The sequence below is a fragment of the Neophocaena asiaeorientalis genome, unplaced genomic scaffold, assembly GCF_003031525.2.
Source record: "Neophocaena asiaeorientalis asiaeorientalis breed wild unplaced genomic scaffold, Neophocaena_asiaeorientalis_V1.1 scaffold7, whole genome shotgun sequence".
Taxonomy (NCBI): Eukaryota; Metazoa; Chordata; class Mammalia; order Artiodactyla; family Phocoenidae; genus Neophocaena; species Neophocaena asiaeorientalis.
The window spans coordinates 6557835-6578667 of record NW_020185337.1 but is presented as its reverse complement, the minus strand read 5'-3'; the positions used below and the strand labels follow the sequence as shown (position 1 = coordinate 6578667).

Below are 20833 nucleotides of genomic sequence, written 5' to 3'. Positions count from 1 at the left end.
GGACCCTGGCAGTGGCGGGCTGCACAGGCTTCCCGGAAGCAGGGTGTGGATAGTGACCTGTGCGCGCACACAGGCTTCTTGGTGGCGGCAGCAGCGGCCTTAGCGTCTTAGGCCCGTCTCTGGGGTCCGCGCTTTTAGCCGCGGCTCGCGCCCGTCTCTGGAGCTCCTTTAAGCAGCGCTCTTAATCCCCTCTCCTCGCGCACCAGGAAACAGAGGGAAGAAAAAGTCTCTTGCCTCTTCGGCAGCTCCAGACTTTTCCCCGGACTCCCTCCCGGCTAGCCGCGGCGCTCCAGCCCCCTGCAGGCTGTGCTCACGCCGCCAACCCCAGTCCTCTCCCGGCGCTCCGACCGAAGCCCGAGCCTCAGCTCCCAGCCCCGCCCGCCCCGGCGGGTGAGCAGACAAGCCTCTCGGCCTGGTGAGTACTGGTCGGCACCGATCCTCTGTGCGGGAATCTCCCCGCTTTGTCCTCTGCACCCCTGTTGCTGTGCTCTCCTCCGCGGCTCGGAAGCTTACTCCCTCCGCCACCCGCAGTCTCCGCCCGCGAAGGGGCTGCCTAGTGTGTGGAAACGTTTCCTCCTTCATGGCTCCCTCCCACTGGTTCAGGTCCCGTCCCTGTTCTTTTGTCTCTGTTTTTTCTTTTTTTCTTTTGCCCTACCCAGGTACGTGGGGGGTTTCTTACCTTTTGGGAGGTCTGAGGTCTTCTGCCAATGTTCAGTAGGTGTTCTGTAGGAGTTGTTCCACATGTAGATGTATTTCTGATGTATTTGTGGAGAGGAAGGTGATCTCTGCGTCTTAACGCTTCCGCCATCTTGAAGCTCCTCCCCCTAGGATGCATCATTTTTTAGATGGTTTAAAATTATATTTTATTTTTTATTGAAGTATAGTTGATTTACAATATTGCGTTCGTTTCAAGTATACAGCAAAATGATCCAGTTACATATATATATATTTCACATTATTTTCCATTATAGTTTATTATAAGATATTGATATAAGATATTGAATATTGTTACTGTGTTAAACAGTAAATCCTTGTTGCTTATCTATTTTATACATAGTAGTGTGTATCTGTTAATCCCATACAGTACTCCTAATTTATCCCTCTCCCCCTCTCTTTTTCCCTTTGGTAACCCTAAGTTTGTTTTCTATGTCTGGGAGTCTGTTTCTGTTTTGTAAATAGATTCATTTGTATTATTTGTTAGATTCCACATATAAGTGATATATAGTATTTCTCTTTCTTTGTCTGACTTATTTCACTTTGTACGATATTCTCTAAGTCCACCCAGGTTGCTGCCAAAGACAATATTTCATTCTTTTTTATGGCTGAGTAGTATTCCATTTTATATATATACTACATCTTCTTTATCCATTCATCTGTTGATGGACATTTAGGTTGTTTTCAGGTCTTGGCTATTGTAAGTAGTGCTGTTATGAGCATTGGGAATGTACCTTTTTAGTGTTCTTAACACACATTGGCAAATTACTCTCCAGAAAGATTGTATCTAATCCTTTCCCCAGCAGCATGGGACAGCATCCATTTCTCTACAACATTATCTAATATTCTGTATGAAAGTATCTATCACTGTTATTTTGGGTGGAATAGTAATGTGACTTTGCATTTTTATTACATTTTAGGGGTTTCAGCAGACACAATAGTACTTCTTTTTCCCCAAGAATAAAATAGTTTAATTTTTCAGATTATTAAAATAACAAATGTTTAATATAAAAAATGAACATGATAGAAAAGTATAAGTGAGAAAGAAAGTTTCCCAAAATATCACCACTTAGAGATAACAATTGGTCTTTTGGTAAACATCTTTCCAAATATTAATCTCTGCCTATTAATATATATGGACAGAGAGACATCCTTTATTCCCATGGCTAAGTGCTATTTTGAGGTAACGTGGCTTTGCATCTGTACTCCAAAGATTTATTTGATGCTTCTTTAGTATGCAGAATTAACTGAAGGTCAGGACCGCAGTTAAGGGCTCTTTCTCTCCAAGTGTGCAAGGGCAAGTCTGGGTGGAGGAAGATCTGTTTATGTTCCACGTTCTTATCTATGTGTAGAATTGACCCTGAAAAGAGTTGTGAGAATGTATGAAAAGGTCAGTGGTTACCCTAGCACTTGCTCAGACTTGAAAGGGAAACAGGGGACAATGCAAATGACTCTGAATTCCGCCCTTTAAAAGAGATGCAGGGCTCCTATGTAAAACTTGTGGTAATCTACCCTCTGCAGCTGCCAATGCAGACACAGTGTTTCCTAAACAGTGGAGGCCCAGGTTCAGGCAGCAAGAGGGCCATCTATTAGCCCAGCTGCCTCACAGTGTTTTGATGAATCTAACATGTTTTGAAAACTGAAGCCTTCTAGAACTTCCTTTTACAGTTAAAAATATAAACATTTAATGCCATTTCATTTTAAATGTTTCTTCCCTAATCTATTTGTTATGATAGATTTTTCTTGGCAAGTGTGGCTTTGTCAACGTGGCACTTTCAAAGGAATTCATCTCCCTCCGTCACGAGGGTTCCTATGGCTGATACTCAGGGTGAACATTTGTCTCTTTGACTGCTCATCATCCGAACACTCTTCCTCTTGTCAGCGAAGCCCCTTCAATGGCAATCAGACACTCTCAGCCAGGACTGGCTTAGCTCCCACCTGCCTCCTTGGCACTGGTGTATCACTGAGCTGTGTAGCTGGATCCACACCCAGCCCTGGAGTCGGCCACACCACATCCTTCTGGTGCCACTTCCCCTTCTCCCAGTCACAACAACCCTTCCAGGCCTGCTGGCAACTTTTCTTCCTTCCTGGTTTTGGGGTGGAGTGGACACAGGGAAGACAGACATTTGGGGATCCTTCTCTGTCCCTCCTCAGGTTAGCCTGTCCACACCGACATAGCACAACTCCACTTCCAGTTGCAGCTGGTTCAACATGATGGGGGTGTGTGTTGATGAGGGAATTGGGGGAAAGCAGGATAGGGACGTCTTCTCACTGAGGCACATGGGTTCACTTACATGAGAGGCCCATGTTCTCCTTCTGTTGTATCTGCTGTCACAACACCACCTGGGATTCAGCCCAAGGAGGCTCTGGGGACAAGACTTTTGGGTGTGTGTGTGTGTGTGTGTGTGTGTGTGTGTGTGTGTGTGTGTAGGTATATATGCAGACATTCTGCATGTTATATGGTTCATATTTATTGGGCGTGTGCCAATATGCTCCAATATTTATTGAACTGTGTGCCGAGGCCATACATTTTAGTTCACTAAATCCTCACAGTGATCCCGTGAGGTGGGAACTCAATGTACTATTAATGAACTCTGTGTTATGGATGAGGAAACCAAGTCACAAAAAGGTAAAGTAACTTGACTGGAGTCCCACAGCTAGGAAGTGGTAGAGTCAGAATTCAAAACCAGGCAGCCTAAATCTAGCCTGCACTCTTCATTATAACGTACTTTTTTCCTATAAATATTGTCTATTATCACCACTATTCTATATTATAGTTGTCTCAATACTATCTCAATAAGTTTGTTTAAGTGATGGAATTATTCTCAGATCATCTTTGGTGTATGAGGGGCTTATAAGTGCTTTGCATGCAGATGTGCAAGGCTCCGAATGAGATTGTACAAAAAAAAATGACATGACGGTGGAGATGGAAACATGGTGGGGCTACCCTCTTCAAGGCGTTTTCGGCAGGGAAAAAAAATTTTTTTTCACATCTTCTTACCTTTTATTGAAAAAAATTTTAGAAAATGGCAGTTAATATTGGGCACAAACAAATCAACAGTGGAAAACACAGACAAGAGAAAACTAAAAATGCTTTTGGCGTCTTAAATTGGTTAAAAGCACAAAACGCGGGCTTCCCTGGGGGTGGCGCAGTGGTTGAGAGTCCGCCTGCCGATGCAGGGGACGCGGGCTCGTGCCCCGGTCCGGGAAGATCCCACATGCCGCGGAGCGGCTGGGCCCGTGAGCCATGGCCGCTGAGCCTGCGCGTCTGGAGCCTGTGCTCCGCAACGGGAGAGGCCACAACAGTGAGAGGTTCGCGTACCGCAAAAAAAAAAAAAAAGCACAAAACACAACAGGCAGAAAGTCTCTTTTAAACAAATTAAAAAGCTGTGGGTTTTTTTCCACAATAAGTCAGGTATATACATACCCCCAAAAATGGTGTGTGAAGGAAAACTGTCATATACGAGAAGTTGTATTCTGAATTAAGGGAGACAGCTGTTGAAATGGGAATTAACACAGTCATGTTAGCAACAGGTTAACAGTTTAAAAAATTGAGCCTTCAGATGCCAGCAGGGAACTGCTGAATAGCTAAAAACCTTGTGCAGGCTCTGGTCTCCAGTTCTTCCCTTCATTTTTCATTCAAATTTCCATCAAGAAACTGAGACTTTTTACTGGTCTTTTTCCCTCTATCATTTTAAAGTGATAAGATTTGTGTATCTCAGTGGTTCTCAAATTTTAGTGTGTCCAAACCACCTGGAGGGCTTGTTAAAAGACACTGGTCCCAGAATTTCTGATTGAGGGCTGAGAATTTGCATTTCCAACCAGTCCCCAGGAGACACTGATGCTGTTGCTCTAGGGACCACACTTCCAGGAACCACTGGTATAGATCTAAGAAGGGCACTGCAGCTGGAGGCTATCTCTATTATGGATTTATTTAAAGGTACCTGCGGGATCTAGGTATCGTGCCTTCAGCCCTGGATTAATTTATCCCTTTTCATCAGACTCTGATTTATGAAATGATCTAAACTCAGTTGTACACTGGGCCCCAAATTACCTCTGCGATCCTGTATTCGTGTGTTAGACTCTACTTATAACCTACACATTAATCCACTAATTGTTGGTGAACACTTATTAGATGCCTGGTGCTGTGGAAGATGCTGGAATTGCATATTGAAGAAAACCAAACACCACAAGAAGCTTACAACAGGTAGGAATCAAATACTATTCAAAAGATAAACATAAAATTCAACCGTATAAGTGCTAAGAAGGAAAAGGCCATGGGCTCTGTGATATTAAAGTTGGAGGTCTGACTTAGATACAACTATTTTGATTCTCTTTCTCTTCTATTACTGGGTGGAAACTAAGAAGAATCTGAAAAGTTGAGTCAACACAATTTCCCCAGAGGCAAGGTGGAAGAGGATAAGAGTCCCATGGCCATGTGTAATATCAGAGAGAAGACCAGCTTGCTCAGCAGATCAGTTGACTTCTGGTGACCCAGCCTTCTAGGATTATTCCCTATCTCAAGTTCCGGAATCGGTTAGTCATATGGCATCTAGACACATGGAGGTTGTTTAGGAAAGACCTTTGATAATGACATAATGGTGAGATGTAGCCAACTAAATGCCCCCTGCTCCCTCTAAAAGTTGGAAGAATGGCTACACTTGGCAATTTCTTCTTATTTTCAATTTTCAATTTTTAAAATTTGTTTCAAAGTTAAACCCAAGACACATTGACTTCATAGGAAGTCCACTGAGAAATGTTTTTCTAGGCTGAACACCTGTTTCCCCTCAGTCTCCCTCAACAGAGCATGTGCATGTTAATTACTTTCATTTTCCAATCACTGCTGTCCCACCACTCTACCAAGATCACCTAAACTGTGTGTGTTGTATTCTGAATGTTCTTAGTTTTACCCTAATTTCACTAACTGCAAAAGATTTTCTGGGATAAACTCCCACTTGAATTCTTTTGCTACTATATTTATAAAATAAACATAAAGTATCTAAAATTGCAAATGTCTTTTGAATCAGAATCTTATTTACAAGAATTTACCTCACACATATACTTGTATATGTGACAAAGATGAATGTACATTTTATTGTAGTATCATTTCTGTTGACGCACAAAGACTGAAAAAGCCTAAATGACCTTTCAGTGGAAGACAGTTTATATAATTTGTACTAGATCCTTATAAATCATGGAAATCAAAGTTTTAAAAATATGAGGTCCCTCTACATACACATCTACCGTGAAATGAGTTTTAAGTTAATAAGTAAAAAAAAAAAAGCAAGATTCAGAACAGTATATGTGGGGACTTCCCTGAGAAATCTGCCTGCCAATGCAGGGGACACGGGTTCGAGCCCTGATCCAGGAAGATCTCACATGCCACGGAGCAACTAAGCCCTCGTGCCACAACTACTGAGCCTGCGAGCCACAACTACTGAGCCCACGTGCCACAACTACTGAAGCCCGTGCTCCTAGAGCCTGTGCTCTGCAATAAGAGAAGCCACCGCCATGAGAAACCCGTTCACTGCAACGAAGGGTAGCCCCCGCTCACCACAACTAGAGAAAGCCCACGCGCAGCAACGAAGACCCAACACAGCCAAAAATAAATAAATAAATATTTTAAAATACTTAAAAAAAAAATAAAGTTTACTGTTTTGACAGAAAGCACATGAAAAGCAGTGATTCATCTTTCTGCCCATGCCCAAGTATCAGAGAAAACTAACTCTTAGCTAGTGAGTAACCAACAACGCAACATCTCAGCCTGTATTGGCTTTAATCTTCTTTATTATTCTTCTCTCAAAATTGAGATTGCAATAGCTCTTTTTTCATGCTGTCTTAATTTTTTTAATTTAAATTTTTATTGAAGTATGGTTGGTTTACAATGTTGTTAGTTTCAGGGGTACAGCAAAGTGATTCAGATGTACATATATATTCCTTTTCAGATTCTTTTCCATTATAGGTTATTACAAGATACTGAGTATACTTCCCTGTGCTATACAGGAAGTCTTTGTTAGTTGCAATAGCTCTTAATATGTCCCTGAGGTTAGTAAATTACAATTTTCACTATACTGCATATTGTAAGGAAAATATGTTCTGTCAAAATTTTTGAGAATTTAGACATTTGCAAAGGAGATTTGGAACATCTTTCTGTAATTACTGTGCACATATTTAATATCTTAGGCTATTCCTAGGGAAGGGGGAGACAGGTAGCAAAGGTTTTGTGAGGAAAATAACAAATAAAGCAAAGATCCCATTTTCAGCACGAAAAGCATTTCCTCTGTTCTGTCCAAAGAGATCAGACTCCTTACAAGACTAAGTAATGCAAAGATTGGCTCCTAAAGAGGAGAATTTTCCCCCAGAGTGTGATTTAGGGTTAGCTCTATAATCTAGGGCACACCTTTCAAGGGACGCGTTCTTGACTGCAGAGAATAAAAAATGTAACCGAACCCGACTTTTCTAGCAGGCTCTGGACCCTGGAAAAGCTCCATGGTGCAGCTGGAGAAAAAAAAAAAAAAAAAAAAAAAAATAGGCCAGTTGGCAGCCAGGACTAAGGTTGGTGAGATTAGGGGAAAGGAACCTGGACCAAGTCTCTAAATGGTTCTTCATGCCAAGGGCTGACCAGTGGTCTTCAGTGGCATGCCGTACTTTAGTCAAAGCATCTATGAGAATATTATATTTAAATAAAGCACAGATAGGAAGAGCATTGCTCTGCACCCTACAAAAAATGCCGCCTGACCTACTATACCACAGGAGCATAATGAAAATACTTTGTTTTGAATGGTTTCAGCTAGGCAATCTGTGAGTGCATAGCAAGTTGCATGTTGAACTTGAGTTGTGCAAATTTGGAAAATCTTTTGTAAGTTTGTGGAAGTTAGATTTCTTTCTCTTGACAAATGTAATTTTGTGTATGACCGTATGTGTAACATTTTTAGTGTTTAAGAACTGACATACCTGTATACTTTGTTAAAGAGTAAGAAGAGGAAGTACCAACTTTGGTTAGTTCTACTCTTTTTTTTTTTCTGCTTTTTTGTTTTATTCACTAGTTTGTTGTATATTTTTAGATTCCATATATAAGTGATATCACACAGTATTTGTCTTTCTTTGTCTGACTTATTTTAATTCTACTCTTAATTTTTTGTTTTATTCACTAGTTTGTTGTATATTTTTAGATTCCATATATAAGTGATATCACACAGTATTTGTCTTTCTCTGTCTGACTTATTTTAATTCTACTCTTAATAATTAAATCAGTCATTGCTATTTTCCCTTTAGAACATCCTGTGACCTTGAACAGTACTGAGTTCAGTCTAATATGGTCTCCTGGCTAAAAAATTATCTGTCAGTTATCATTGCTTTCAACAGAATCAAAGGTTAGACTGATCAAATGAAATGTAGTCTGGATAATCAGGTTCCATGAATAACTCAAATGGTAAATTTGGTTTTCTTTCGAAAATTAATACTTTATAAAATAAAATTTTATTCCTAAAACTGAGCAGAGTCAACTTCATGCCTTTTAATGATGCTTAAAATGTACATTGTAGCAAAACCCATATTTATCCTGAAAATATGTCAACAACTTATGAAGGGATATTTGCAGTGAATGAAATTATCTTCTTCAAACAATTTTTGAGTTTACATGTGGATCAGCTATTTTGACTGATAAACTCATTCTTTTTTTTCATTTATTTTGTTTTTTTAATTTTTGGCTGTGCTGGGTCTTCGTTGCTACATGCGGGCTTTTCTCTAGTTGCGGTGAGCAGGGGCTACTCTTTGTTGCGGTGCACAGGCTTCTCGTTGCGGTGGCTTCTCTTGTTGCAGAGCACGGGCTCTAGGCGCGTGGGCTTCAGTAGCTGTGGCACGCAGGCTCAGTAGTTGTGGCTTGCGGGCCCTAGAGCGTAGGCTCAGTAGTTGTGGCGCACGGGCTTAGTTGCTCCGCGGCATGTGGGATCTTCCTGGACCAGGGCTCGAACCCATGTCCCCTGCGTTGGCAGGCAGATTCTTAACCACTGCACCACCAGGGAAGCCTGATAAACTCATTCTTGTTAATCTAACAACAAATAGATTCAAATAAATATCTGGCTTAATTGATGTTTTTGATTGAGTTGACTTACTGCTTAAAGCATTTGGCCAAACTGACTTCTTTTGCCATTTAGTAGTCACACTACTATATTTAAGTTTTGATTTGCAGTCTAGATAAGCCAAGAAGCCCAGAGTGATCACCTCGTGATTTTAAAGGTGACTCCATCACAGGGAAAAAATCAGAGGACAAAGTTGGAAGATTGTCTTCTATAATATCTAGAGCACAAGATTTCTTAAGGAGAAAAATCTAGAAGTGCGCTATTATATTGCTAAAGACGTATTGGGTGGTTGCTAACTTCCTTCAGAGCTGAAACTTGAATGTTCATGCTTACAGCATGAATGAATGTTGTTTGCACAGTGAAGTGTGCCGTGTGCCTCACATAAGCGGACTGTGAGCACGTGATTAATCTCAGCATCCTCTTTGACACGAGGCGGATGATACGTCATGACTGACGAGGGATCCGTTCCTTCTGGTAGTTTTAATGCAATGGGGCAAGATGATAATAGGGAAGTAAAAGAGGAAGCCAAATACACAATATATTTTTTAAAAATTGTGCCTTCTGTTTTACAGACTGTACTTTTGGTCTCGTTTGTAAGCATGAGAAAGGAAGTATGAGGTGGAATTTGAATCAGCTTCTCTTTTCAACGTTGGTCATTACCTGAAACAAGAGTGTTTCTGTGCCTTGGTTCATCCCTCAGCAAGAAGGAGGGAGATGTGAGACAGGAGTGTGACTCGCATTTCCTGAGTGTTTGTTGTGTGCCAGCCCTGGTTCTGGGCACTTTACCTATGACGTCACTGACTCAGAGTGGCATGACCAGTAGTGTTAAGGGTGGACCCTGGGAGCAGGGTCCCTGATTGGAGTCCTAGTTCAGCCATTCACTCCTGTGACTTTGGGCAAGTTATCCGCTATTCCTACCGACTCACACTCATTGAGCTTTTCCCCTGTACTAGACACTGTATCAAGTGTTTTTCTTATTTGTTTATTTGGATCCTCACAACATCCTTATCATAAGGTTGTACTGTCTTTATTTTGAAGACATTCAAGGTAAAGAGAAGTTAAGGGAGGGAGACTGGTGTAAAGATTAAAACCATCTGGTTCTAGAGCAACACAGCTCATGTTCACATCACAGCTAGACCACTTATTAGTTGTGTCAGTTTAGGCAAATTATTTAACCTCTCTGGAGACACATAGAGCATACTTTGAACAGTGCTGGGCACACAGGAAAAGCCTAGTGAATGTCAGCTATTATTGTAGTTTGGTGAAATGGCGGGTATCCCTGTTTGCAAAATATATTTACTGCTCGGTTTTGAGTATCCAAGAGATGGAACAGACATCTTGTCTTTAGGACTGTGATTTGAGGCCAGTCACTGTACAGCACACACGGGTATGTGTATGAGGGTATTCAGGACTGTGCATCCTCTCTCTGGTCTGTCTCTTTTCTACCAAGAACTCTTTTGGTTCCTCTTTTGGGTTGGCGTGGGGATGAGTGCGAAGGGGAGGGTACCATGCCTTTGTGATGTCTCTGAAGAGCAAACCAGGGCTGCAGTAAGGAGTGTCATTGAGTGTGTGGTTGGTCGTCCCCAAGTCCAAGGCCACCAGCATTGTGACAACAGGAGTGTCTGCAACGTGTAACACACCCAGTGGAAAGAAACCTCATTAACTCAGAATTTTGTTTAGGGTACTCTTTATTTGTGATCAAAACTTTGAAGCCCAATGGTAGGGACCATAAAATAAATGAAGACATCTCTATCTTATAATACTTAGAGGATCCTTTAACTCAAGATTTGTGAACATGGCAAAAAGATTAGTTTAAAAAGATGGAAACTGTCACTCTTGTAATGACAAATTCATGAAGTACTTATTGATCACAATAAAGTGATGAATAGGGTTTGTGTTTAAGCTCATTTTCAATACTAGTTCTTAAATTTTAAAAAGTTACCTTTAATTATCAAACTAATGAAGACTCATAAGAAAAGACAGTCAATATAAGGGCAGTTGTCTTTCTTTTTTTTTTTTTTTAATAGAATATAAAGAAATTCATTCATGCTTCTCCTTATGAATTGCTACTCTTCCCAAGACTCTTTAATTTTGAAGGAGCTGTCAGCTAGGATGGCTGTGGATGAAGAGACTTCTTCCAGGACCAGCCCAGGTCCCCTGCCACTTTGACAAATCTGAAGAGTGAGGTCCTTGGCTTGGCAACCCCTAAAGCCAATGAGCCGCTAGAGACCCACGATCAGGAATGCACTTCCCCATTTCTGTTTGACGTTGCTACTTTTTTCTTTTCCTCAGCCCACCTCTTCTCTGGGTCTGACCCTCAGCCTATTATGACTTAGGTTTGGCCCGAGAACATAGAAGAATCTTCAGATGGAGGCAATAATCTTGGAAACAAAATGGCAACATCATTTGAGTGGTTTCCATGGATTTTCTTTGGAGATAGTTGATTGAGCATCTCCTAAGCCACCTGAATGGTTCAAAACGCAGAGTTCAGTATTTCCTATCTGACTAGGGTTAGGTCTTTATCGAGATCACCATGGCAATCTGTTCTAAGTATGAAAAGGGCCTGTTTAAGGCCAGCTGTTAAAGAGAAGGCACGTACCCAGGTTTGGCACATAGACTGGTATCTGCTCCTTTCTAAAGACAGCACTTTCTGTTTCCAAAGTGAAAATAGATAAATTTTATAAATTTATTTATTTATTTTATTTTTGGCTGCATTGGGTCTTTGTTGCTGCGCACGGGCTTTCTCAAGTTGTGGCGAGCAGGGGTTACTCTTCGTTGTGGTGCAGCCTTTTCAATGTGGTGGCTTCTCTTGTGGAGCACGGGATCTAGGGCGCGCAGGCTTCAGTAGTTGTGGCGCACGGGCTTAGTTGCTCTGTGGCATATGGCATCTTCCCGGACCAGGGCTCGAACCCGTGTCTCCTATATTGGCAGGCGGATTCTTAACCACTGCACCACCAGGGAAGTCCTTTTCTGTCAAGTCAGACTATCAATCATCCAGACGTCCACAGGCCAGAACGCCGAGTGTAGACAAGTCTCTCTTCTCTCTGCCACCTAATGACACAAATGTGACATGGCAGCCACATCTGCAACGTCTCTAGGGGCAGAACAAATTTTAAATGACCTGATAAGGATAATCAAATAGTGTATTGAGAAGTTAAAGAATGACTATTCCCCAGGGAGTTAAATTATAATACTTAAGTTTACCTTCACTGTATTTTCTAATGTTCAAGATTACTTTAAAGGATCCTATAAATATGAAAATAGTAAAATAAAATTATTTAAAATAGGGTGAGATTATTCCCTAAAGGTCAGAAAAAATATAAATAAAGTATTAAACTAAATGGCTTCTGGACACTGTTGGCAATGACTAGTTCATTTCTAGTATATGGGTGCCCCGGAAGGGATGGAGCATAAAGGAGGGTCTAGAACTGGCTCTTCCCCATCTCATCTCAGTGTTCCTGCTTCCCGCCCTGTCTCCCCTACTCCTCCTGCAACAGACAGGATACCCTGGGTTTGCGGAGCATCACCTTAGCTGGAGACCCAGGGCGAGACGGGAGAGGGACCCTCCTGTTCTGTGTGAACAGCAGCTGCAGAGGAGACATCCCTGCTGCCCCTTCTCCTCCCACCAGGCTGGTGGAGACTCGAGAGATGATAGGTGGGGAGTGGCCTTTCCCTCCCTGGGATGAGGCTGTGGTCTGTGTGCAGCTGGGGATGAGGGAGTAGAGAGAGCGGGGAGGCGGACCGTGGTCCCTTCCCCGCCCTTCTCTGTGCATTGCAGGGGCCTCAACCGGCAGGTTGGTAGGACCTGGAAAAAGCTTACCTCTGTTGCTGCCTCAGGCATTCGTAGAAGCTCCATTGATAGCTCTGGTACCTTTGGCCATGCACTCTCAGAAAAGACCATGAGATTATGTGTGTCAAAGTGCAAAAAGAAATCTAAGCGCATTTACAACATTCCTCTCACCTCCCTTCTATCCTCCTGAAGATTCTTTGCTTGTTCCTTGGCTACCAGGCTTTGGGAATACCGAGTGGAGGTGCCACACTGAAGGAACCAAGGTAGAGGATAGAGCCCTCTCCCTAGGAGAGAGCACAAGAAGGAAAATTTAGGAAGGAGGAGGGGGGTGGGAGGAAATAAACAAGTCAAACATGAGAGGATATTTGTCTTTCTCTGTCTGATTTACAGATTATATTCCATGAAAAGTTATTACAAAATAATGGCTGTATTTCCCTGTGCTGTGCAATGTATCCTTGTTGCTTACCTATTTTATATATAGTAGTTTGTGTCTCTTAATCCCATGTCCCTATGTTGTCCCTCCCCTCTTCCCTCTCCTCACTGGTAACCACTATTTATTTTCTATATCTGTGATTCTATTTCTGTTCTGCATATACATTTGTTTGTATTTTTTTGGATTCCACATATGTTTTACAGTCTTTCTCTAAGGAGGCTATTTCTCCACACTGCAGTGAATTAGGACATTGCCTTAAATGAAAGGAGGAAATAAATTACAGGATGAGTCCATGGGATCATGGGTGCCTATGGATGACCGCTTTCTTCAGCTGTGATGCTTGGAATAGTAATTCTATGCACTTAGCAGTTAGTTCTTAGTATACTTCAGATGGAGTTTGGGAAAGACAATGCCCATCTTCTATCCAGAGATTTGCAACGCACATGAACTTTTTTCTTTTCTTTTAATATTTATTTATTTTGGCTGTGAAGGGTCTTAGTTGCGGCACGTTGGATCTTTGCTGTGGCATGCGGGATCTTTAGTTGGGGCACGCTGGCTCTTAGTTGCAGCCTGTGGACACTTAGTTGCGGCATGCATGCGGGATCTAGTTCCCTGACCAGGGATCGAACCCGGGCCCCCTGCATTGGGAGCACAGAGCCTTACCCACTGGACCACGAGGGAAGTCTCACACACAAACCTTTTATAATTCTGCAGTAACCACAGGTATTCAACTCAACTAGAAATCCCATTGAACTCACTTTGGGAAACAGTCTGATCCAGGAGGGACTAGACTGGTTTGTGTTGACATTGAATACATTTGAGTGAATTGAAAACCAGAATCTGTAACCAGAGTCAGAAAAAAAAAAAAAAAATCTCTGCAGGACTAAATTGCGTTACTTAGATTTGCTGGACGATACTCTGCTTTTCCTTCTAATAGCTCTTTGAGTTTTTATCTGAGTTTTATTGTGATTACTTTAAGAGCGTGCTAGGTACCTTGAAAGGCTTTTTTCCCAGCCTCTGTGCTCTCCTGCTGGTTAGATGCCTCTTCCTCTAACTCAGCAGCCCCAGGGGGATTTTCCCATTTTTCAAGTTGCCTGTTCCTTCTTTCTTGCTTTCTTTACCCAGAGTTTGTTTTGAACGGGTTCTCGCTCCTTCTTTCTTACGTGTTACTGAAACCATGCAACCCAGATTGGGACTTGAACCCACTGTATTTTTTGTTAAATTTTTTTTTTTAACTTTATATTTTAGGACTTTAAAAAAATTATTTATTTATTTATTTATGTTTGGCTGTGTTGGGTCTTCGTTTCTGTGCGAGGGCTTTCTCTAGTTGCGGCAAGTGGGGGCCACTCTTCATCGCAGTGCGCGGGCCTCTCACTGTCACGGCCTCTCTTGTTGCGGAGCATGGGCTCTAGAGCGCAGGCTCAGTAGTTGTGGCTCACGGGCCCAGTTGTTCCACGGCATGTGGGATCTTCCCAGACCAGGGCTCGAACCCATGTCCCCTGCATTGGCAGGCAGATTCTCAACCACTGCGCCACCAGGGAAGCCCTGTTGTTGAATTTTTGAATTTTATTTTATTTTTTTTATACAGCAAGTTCTTATTAGTTATCCATTTTACACATATTAGTGTATACATGTCTATCCCAATCTCCCAATTCATCCCACCACCACCCCCACCCCTGCCGCTTTCCCCCCTTGGTGTCCATAAGTTTGTTCTCTACATCTGTGTCTCTGTTGAACCCACTGTCTTTTAATTGTGATCACACACCTGGTCTCAGGACTTAATGAACCTCAGGTTCTTTATGTCTTGTCGCAGAAAGAATTCAGTGAGAGACAAAGTAAGAAGTGGATTTATTTAGAGAGAAATACACTCCACAGACAGAGTGTGGGCCATCTCAGAAGGTGAGAGGCCCCGAAACATAGGGTGGTTAGTTTTTACAGGCGGGGTAATTTCATAAGCTAAGGAGTGGGAAGATTATTCCAACTCTATTGGGGAAGGCGTGGGGATTTCCAGGAATTGGGCCACTGCCCACGTTTTTTTGGCCTTTTATGGTCAGCCTCAGAACTGTCATGGCACTGGTAGGTGTGTCATTTCGCATATGCTAATTTATTACAATAAGTGTATAATGAGGCTCAAGGTCTACGGGAAGTCGAATCTTCCGCCATCTTGGACCTAGTTGGTTCTAACCAATATTTGTCATAGGCTATGTCTTTCTTTTAAAGGTTGTGCCCTGCCCCCTTCCCTCCTGTTTCATTTTCTCGGCCTCAGGCCAATTCCAATCCACTGTGGCACTCTGCTCTGGCTTCTGGTGCCCAGCTTGGGCAGTGCCACCGTCTTCTTTAAGTTTATGGAGGGGATTTGAGATTCACTGAGGTCTCTGAGCTGTGGAATGAAGGACGTGGTAACAGAAGGAACTAAAGCTATCTCGGAGAAACACTGCTGAACATCCAGATAGGTCCACTGGGTCTGTGGATCACAGTTTGGGTCAACTTGAGGGCACTGGAGCCACCCTATCTTCTGAAATACACTCTGTACCCTTGTAGAATGAAAGACTGAAAGCTGCCAGGGAGTCTCCGAGCTGGAAGGGCTGCAGGGAGCAGGCAGATTCCTGACTTAGAACCCAATTCACATTCACCACGGGGCAAGACATGTATTCAGAGGTGTTTTTCCCAGTTCCTCTTATTCTCTCTGTTTTTAAAAATTAATCCCTTCCTTCCGCTTAATATCTATTTATGTTTTCCTCACAAGACCACTGAATAAAATTATAGGCTTAAAGAGAGGAAATCAAAGCTTTGGAAACTCTGTGGCTGGGTCGCAACAAAGACTCTCCTTGATCAAACTCTAGTCAGTCTCCTCTGAGACAGCTTCTAGACTAAACCCCAAACTTGGTCTATAAAAATGCAGACTCCCCCCCAAACCCACACCCCACCCTGCCCCCTGGCCCACAACCCACTATGAGACTTGAACAGACACTGGCTTAGTTTCCAACAGCTCAAGGCCACATCCCGAGGGTAACTCCAGCTCCCCCTTAAAATTGCTGCTTGAAAAAGCTCAGTGTTGCCAGGAGAATTTACTGTCTGTTCCAGCCCAAACAGGGAATAGGGAGGTAGGCTGCTGAGCCCTCCCACTGAGCAGTTACTTTAGAAAGCTTGCAATTATAAATGCTTTCTCTGCCCCTTTGAGACGCGAATCTTCTACCACCCAGAATTGACTTTTCAAGGACCTGAGGGCTGTCTCTTTGAGATGCAAGCATTCAAGGAGGTAAGGTCACAGTCTGCTCCCCGGCTCCTGGCTATCTTTCCTAACTGATATCATGGCCTCCTGGAGAAGTTTGTTCCGCCTCTGTGTAAGCACCAGTAGACAGCCCCAGATGGCCTAGTCATGTGGACCAACCCCCTTCCCAGCCCCCAGTGCATTTCCTGAGCACACGTCAGTCTGGAAAGGTCTCCAGCCTTTTGTTTCAGCCAAGTTGAAGTCAGTTCACACTGGACTCTTTTCCCTATTGCAGTAGTTACTATTGAATAAAATCTACCCTTACTGCTCTAACTAGATTCCAGCTTCGTTTATCCTTGACGGTCAGGGTGTTGTTGGCATTCAGCTTCTCCTGACCTCCATGTGCCCTTGACTTGTTATCATTCCTCCCAGGTTTTCATCCTTCTTTTTGACTGAATATTGGAAGAGCAACGGTCAGATTCTCCTGGCAGAGGATAAATCTGAAGCATAATAGAGGGTGTGTGATGGACCTTGGCTAGATTATAATCATTAGCATATTATCTGATTTCTTTCTGAATGATTGACTCAAATGTTGGGTAAGACAATAAAAATTCATTTTCTCTTTGCTGTTTCTTTTCTCCTTTCCTCAACCTTTTCTGTTCTTCCTGCTTATCCTTTTTGTAACAGGGTGTAACCAAAATATTACACTGGAGGTCTTAAATTATATTTGATGTATGACATGAAATGCATTTTCCCGACATAGCTCTGTTATCTAAAAAACTGCATTTATGTTTTGGTGACACAACCAAGCCAAAGATCAGGAGAAGGTAGGCTTTACTAATTGCAACAGGTAAGAAGAACCCCGGGGATATTTTCCAAATCAGTGTCTCTCCGAATAGCAAAATTCGGGAAGTTTTAAGCTAAGGGGGTACATGCATATTAATGAAAGGGCTTGTCAGTTGACAGAGTCCAGGCATTCATTGACTGAAGTTATGAGGGTCAGAAAAGGTCAATGTCGGGCTTCCCTGGTGGTGCAGTGGTTAAGAATCTGACTGCTAATGCAGGGAACGAGGGTTCGAGCCCTGCTCTGGGAAGATCCTACATGCCGTGGAGCAACTAAGCCCGTGCACCACAACTACTGAGCCTGTGCTCTAGAGCCCACTAGCCACAACTACTGAGCCACGTGCTACATCTACTGAAGCCTACGTGCTCTAGAGCCTGTGCTCGGCAACAAAGAGAAGCCACCGCAGTGAGAAGCTTGCGCACCTCAACTAGAGAAAGCCCGCGCACAGCAAGGAAGACGCAAAACAGCCAAAAATAATAAAATAAATAAATTTAAAAAAAAAAAGGAAATGCCAATGTCATCATCCCTTAGGTTCCAGCTGTCCTGGTGGTTGAGCGCTTCAGGCTAATCTTTACCATTGCAACAGAACTGGGAGTCTTTACAACTGATACATTATCTTTACTATTGTTACTTGTCTTGCCTGATAACAGTCCTTTGTTTCTGCATTCTTTTGTTCCCTTAAGATCGTTACTAACTGAGACCTTTTCAAGGGCAAGCCTTGTGCCCAGGCTGAGATCACAAAATGACTTAGGCCAAAAATGCCTTCTCTTCTGTCAAGAAAGCCATGCCTGGTTCTCTTTCTCCAGGGACCCCCTACCCTATCTGCTTACATCTCTACTTAGCTAGAGTAAACCTTCTGAGCTCTAACCGTCCCCTTTCCATGCCAGTTCAGGAGAATTGAAGGAAGGCCCAGGGTAGGATATCCCAAGGTCACTGCTCCACTGGAGTGTCAGTGTGACAGCTGATATTGTCAGTTGAGGCCAGAAGTGACTTAGTGAGAACCAGAATGTGGGTGGGATGACTTGACTGGACGTCTTGCCTGCCCTAGTGTGGCCCCTTGCAGAAGGGAAAGCCCAGAGTTATCTCGAGAAGCTGGAGGGGTTGGGTGAGTATCCTGTCACCCATCTGCAATTCAGTTTAGTGATTGTGGATCTCCCAGATTTCCCTGTCTATACCAACATGCCCATTCACCGCTGTGGTTGTCAAGGATAAGCTACCAGGGACTTCCCTGGTGGTGCAGTGGTTAAGAATTCGCCTGCCAATGCAGGGGACACGGGTTCAAGCCCTGGTCCATGAAGATCCCACATGCCGTGGAGCAACTAAGCCAGTGAGCCACAACTACTGAGCCCGCACGCCACAACTACTGAAGCCCGCGCGCCTAGAGCCTGTGCTCCACAACAAGAGAAGCCATTGCAATGAGAAGCCCGTGCACTGCAAGGAAGAGTAGTCCCCGCTAGCCGCAACTAGAGAAAGCCCACGTGCATCAGTGAAGACCCAATGCAGCCCCAAAACAAATAAGTAAATTTAAAAAGAAAAAGTGACTATAAAAATAAAAAAGGGATAAGCTACAAGATGGGCATCTCTACCAACCAGACCAGCAAAACAGAGACTGAGGAGTGTAACACCAATGACAAAATCCAAACTTCCATGTGGGACAACATTCTTCAACCACAAACCCTAAGTACCTCCAGGAAATATTGTAGGACATTTAAAGAAGTGTATAGTAAACACTTGGTAAGTGTTAACTATGTTACAGGCACTGTGTTAAACACTTTATAAACATTATCTCATTTAATCCTCTCAAGATCCTGTGTGGGTAGGTTCTGTTACTACCGTTATTTATAAAGAAGACGGACCTGGGAGAAGGTAAGTAATTTACCCAAGTGACAGAGCAAGGACTTGAACTCATGGTGTGATCCCTTCCCACCTCTCTGATTTTATACCCTTACCAGGTGGGCCCTCTCTCGCTCTCTTTTTCAGAGCGCAGGTGGTCTCTTGGTCACCGCACTGAACTTCTGGCTCTTGCTCCTAAAGCCAAGTACACTCTCTTCTAGCCAAGTACACTCTCTTCTAAGACCTGAGCACATGCTGGTCCCTCGGCGTAGACTCATCTTCCCTCAGATAACACGTGGATTTCTCCCTCCCTTCACCCAGGTCTCAGTTCAAATATCAGCTTTTCGATAAGGTCTTCTTTAATTCTCCTATCTATAATGGCATCCCCAACACTTGCCAATTTTCTCTTTTTTTTTTTTTTTTTTTGCGGTACGCAGTCCTCTCACTGTTGTGGCCTCTCCCGTTGCGGAGCACAGGCTCCGGACGTGCAGGCTCAGTGGCCATGGCTCCCGGGCCCAGCCGCTCCGCGGCATGTGGGATCCTCCCGGACTGGGGCACGAACCTGTGTCCCCTGCATCGGCAGGCGGACTCTCAACCACTGCGCCACCAGGGAAGCCCTTAGAGATAATTTTTTCAGCCAGGACTTCTGCCCCCAACTCCACCCTGTGACTGGCAACTTAATATCTCCACTTGGCTGTCAGTCAGCTTCCTCAAACTCCCTGAGGTTCTACCCCAAAGGGAGCTCAGATCCCTCAGATCCTGCCTTACCCCAATGTGCTGTTCCTGCAATCTTCCTCATTTCAGTTAATGGCAACCCTATTCTTCTGATCCCTTGAAGAAAAACCTTAGAGTCACTTTTCACGTCTTTCCTTTTCTCACACTTCCTACCCAAACTGTCAGCAAATCGTACTCTCTATCTGCAGCAGATATCCTGGCTTCAACCACTTCTCACAGCCTCTACCCCTGCCTCCTGTCCTACTCACCTTTGCTTCTCACCTGGATTATTGCAAGAATCTCCTAACTGATATCCCTGCTTCTGGCCCAAGTCTCTTTGTTCCCCCACAGATCAGCCAAAGTGATCCTCTTAAAATATTAGTCAGATCACATCACTCGTCTGCTCAAAACCCACCAACAGGCTTCTATCTCACTTCGTAAGAGCCAGAGCCCTCTCAGTGGGCCAGTATCTCTGCACTTTCTGTGCTTCCTTACCTTTCTGACCTCCTAGATAACTGGAATAAATAACTGCAATATCTGTTGGAAGAATGAATGAATTCACAGCAAGATCTGCTCATTCATCTGTTTGTTATCTGTCTTTCTCCACCTGAATGTAAACACCATGAATGTAGAGACTTGCACATAGTAGGTACCCAATAAATACTGATAAGATGAATGAACGTCTGACTATCTGAACTCAGGCTATCTGACTACGAAGACATCCGCTTACCCCGCTGTACACCACATCGTAGAGCAGCTGGACTTCGGGGCTCTCTGGTTTTATGATACACTCCGAACCTTCCCCGCATCATCATTTTTCGCTTCTCCCCAGCCATTTGACACTATATTACCCTGCTTTCCTCTCTTGAGAGAGATTTCACGGTGTTAAGTTTTCCTTCTATGCTAATGGTTACCAAACTCAGAATTTCAGGTTCCAGACCTGAGTTTTCAAACAGCTGCTGTGATGAAACCTGGTCCTTGAGAACAAAGTAAAAAAACTCTTGCCACGTGCCAGCACACAGTGTGCAGCCAATCAAGGTTAGTTCCTGCTCCTTTCTTAGGACACAGAAAAGGTGCACATCGGTTCCGCTTTACGCTGGGGTGCAGATGCGGGAGGCGGGGGACCAGGAGTGGAGTGGCTCTTCGGCTGGCAGAACATCTCCATTTTATTTTATGCCTGCCCTGTAGGCTTCACCTCACTTGCATCAACGTG

General features: G+C 43.5%; 1 protein-coding gene and 1 non-coding gene across 19 annotated transcripts; both read right to left on the bottom strand.

Moving 5' to 3' along the window:
- Positions 1-11640: 11640 nt before the first annotated feature.
- On the bottom strand, positions 11641-20585 carry LOC112393790 (uncharacterized). 18 transcript variants are annotated; one of them, XR_003002011.1, is made up of 4 exons: positions 20351-20585; positions 12323-12869; positions 12000-12041; positions 11641-11889 (listed from the first exon to the last, which is right to left on the bottom strand). XR_003002011.1 is itself a non-coding variant. In XM_024736179.1 (3 exons), exons 1-3 carry the CDS (start codon positions 20454-20456, stop codon positions 12027-12029), a joined length of 234 nt encoding a protein of 77 aa, XP_024591947.1. In that variant the 5' UTR covers positions 20457-20585; the 3' UTR covers positions 11641-12026. The 18 variants fall into 18 exon arrangements, 3 of the variants coding, with proteins under 3 accessions (XP_024591947.1, XP_024591944.1, XP_024591945.1); XR_003002013.1 differs by having other exon boundaries at positions 11641-11846; XR_003002015.1 differs by having other exon boundaries at positions 11641-11916; positions 12616-12869.
- On the bottom strand, positions 11770-11900 carry LOC112393843 (small nucleolar RNA SNORA17). The gene has a single exon (XR_003002033.1). It is a non-coding gene; the product is annotated as a small nucleolar RNA SNORA17 (small nucleolar RNA).
- Positions 20586-20833: the final 248 nt, after the last annotated feature.

Coding starts and splice junctions, on each gene's coding strand:
- LOC112393790 (XM_024736176.1), bottom strand. CDS start 20,456: ATGGCTGGGGAGAAGCGAAAAATGATGATGCGGGGAAGGTTCGGAGTG. Junction 12,870..20,350: donor ACGATGTGGTGTACAGCGGG/GTAAGCGGATGT, acceptor GCTCTCTCCTAG/GGAGAGGGCTCTATCCTCTA. Junction 11,890..12,756: donor TTCAGGAGGATAGAAGGGAG/GTGAGAGGAATG, acceptor TTCTGCCCCTAG/AGACGTTGCAGATGTGGCTG.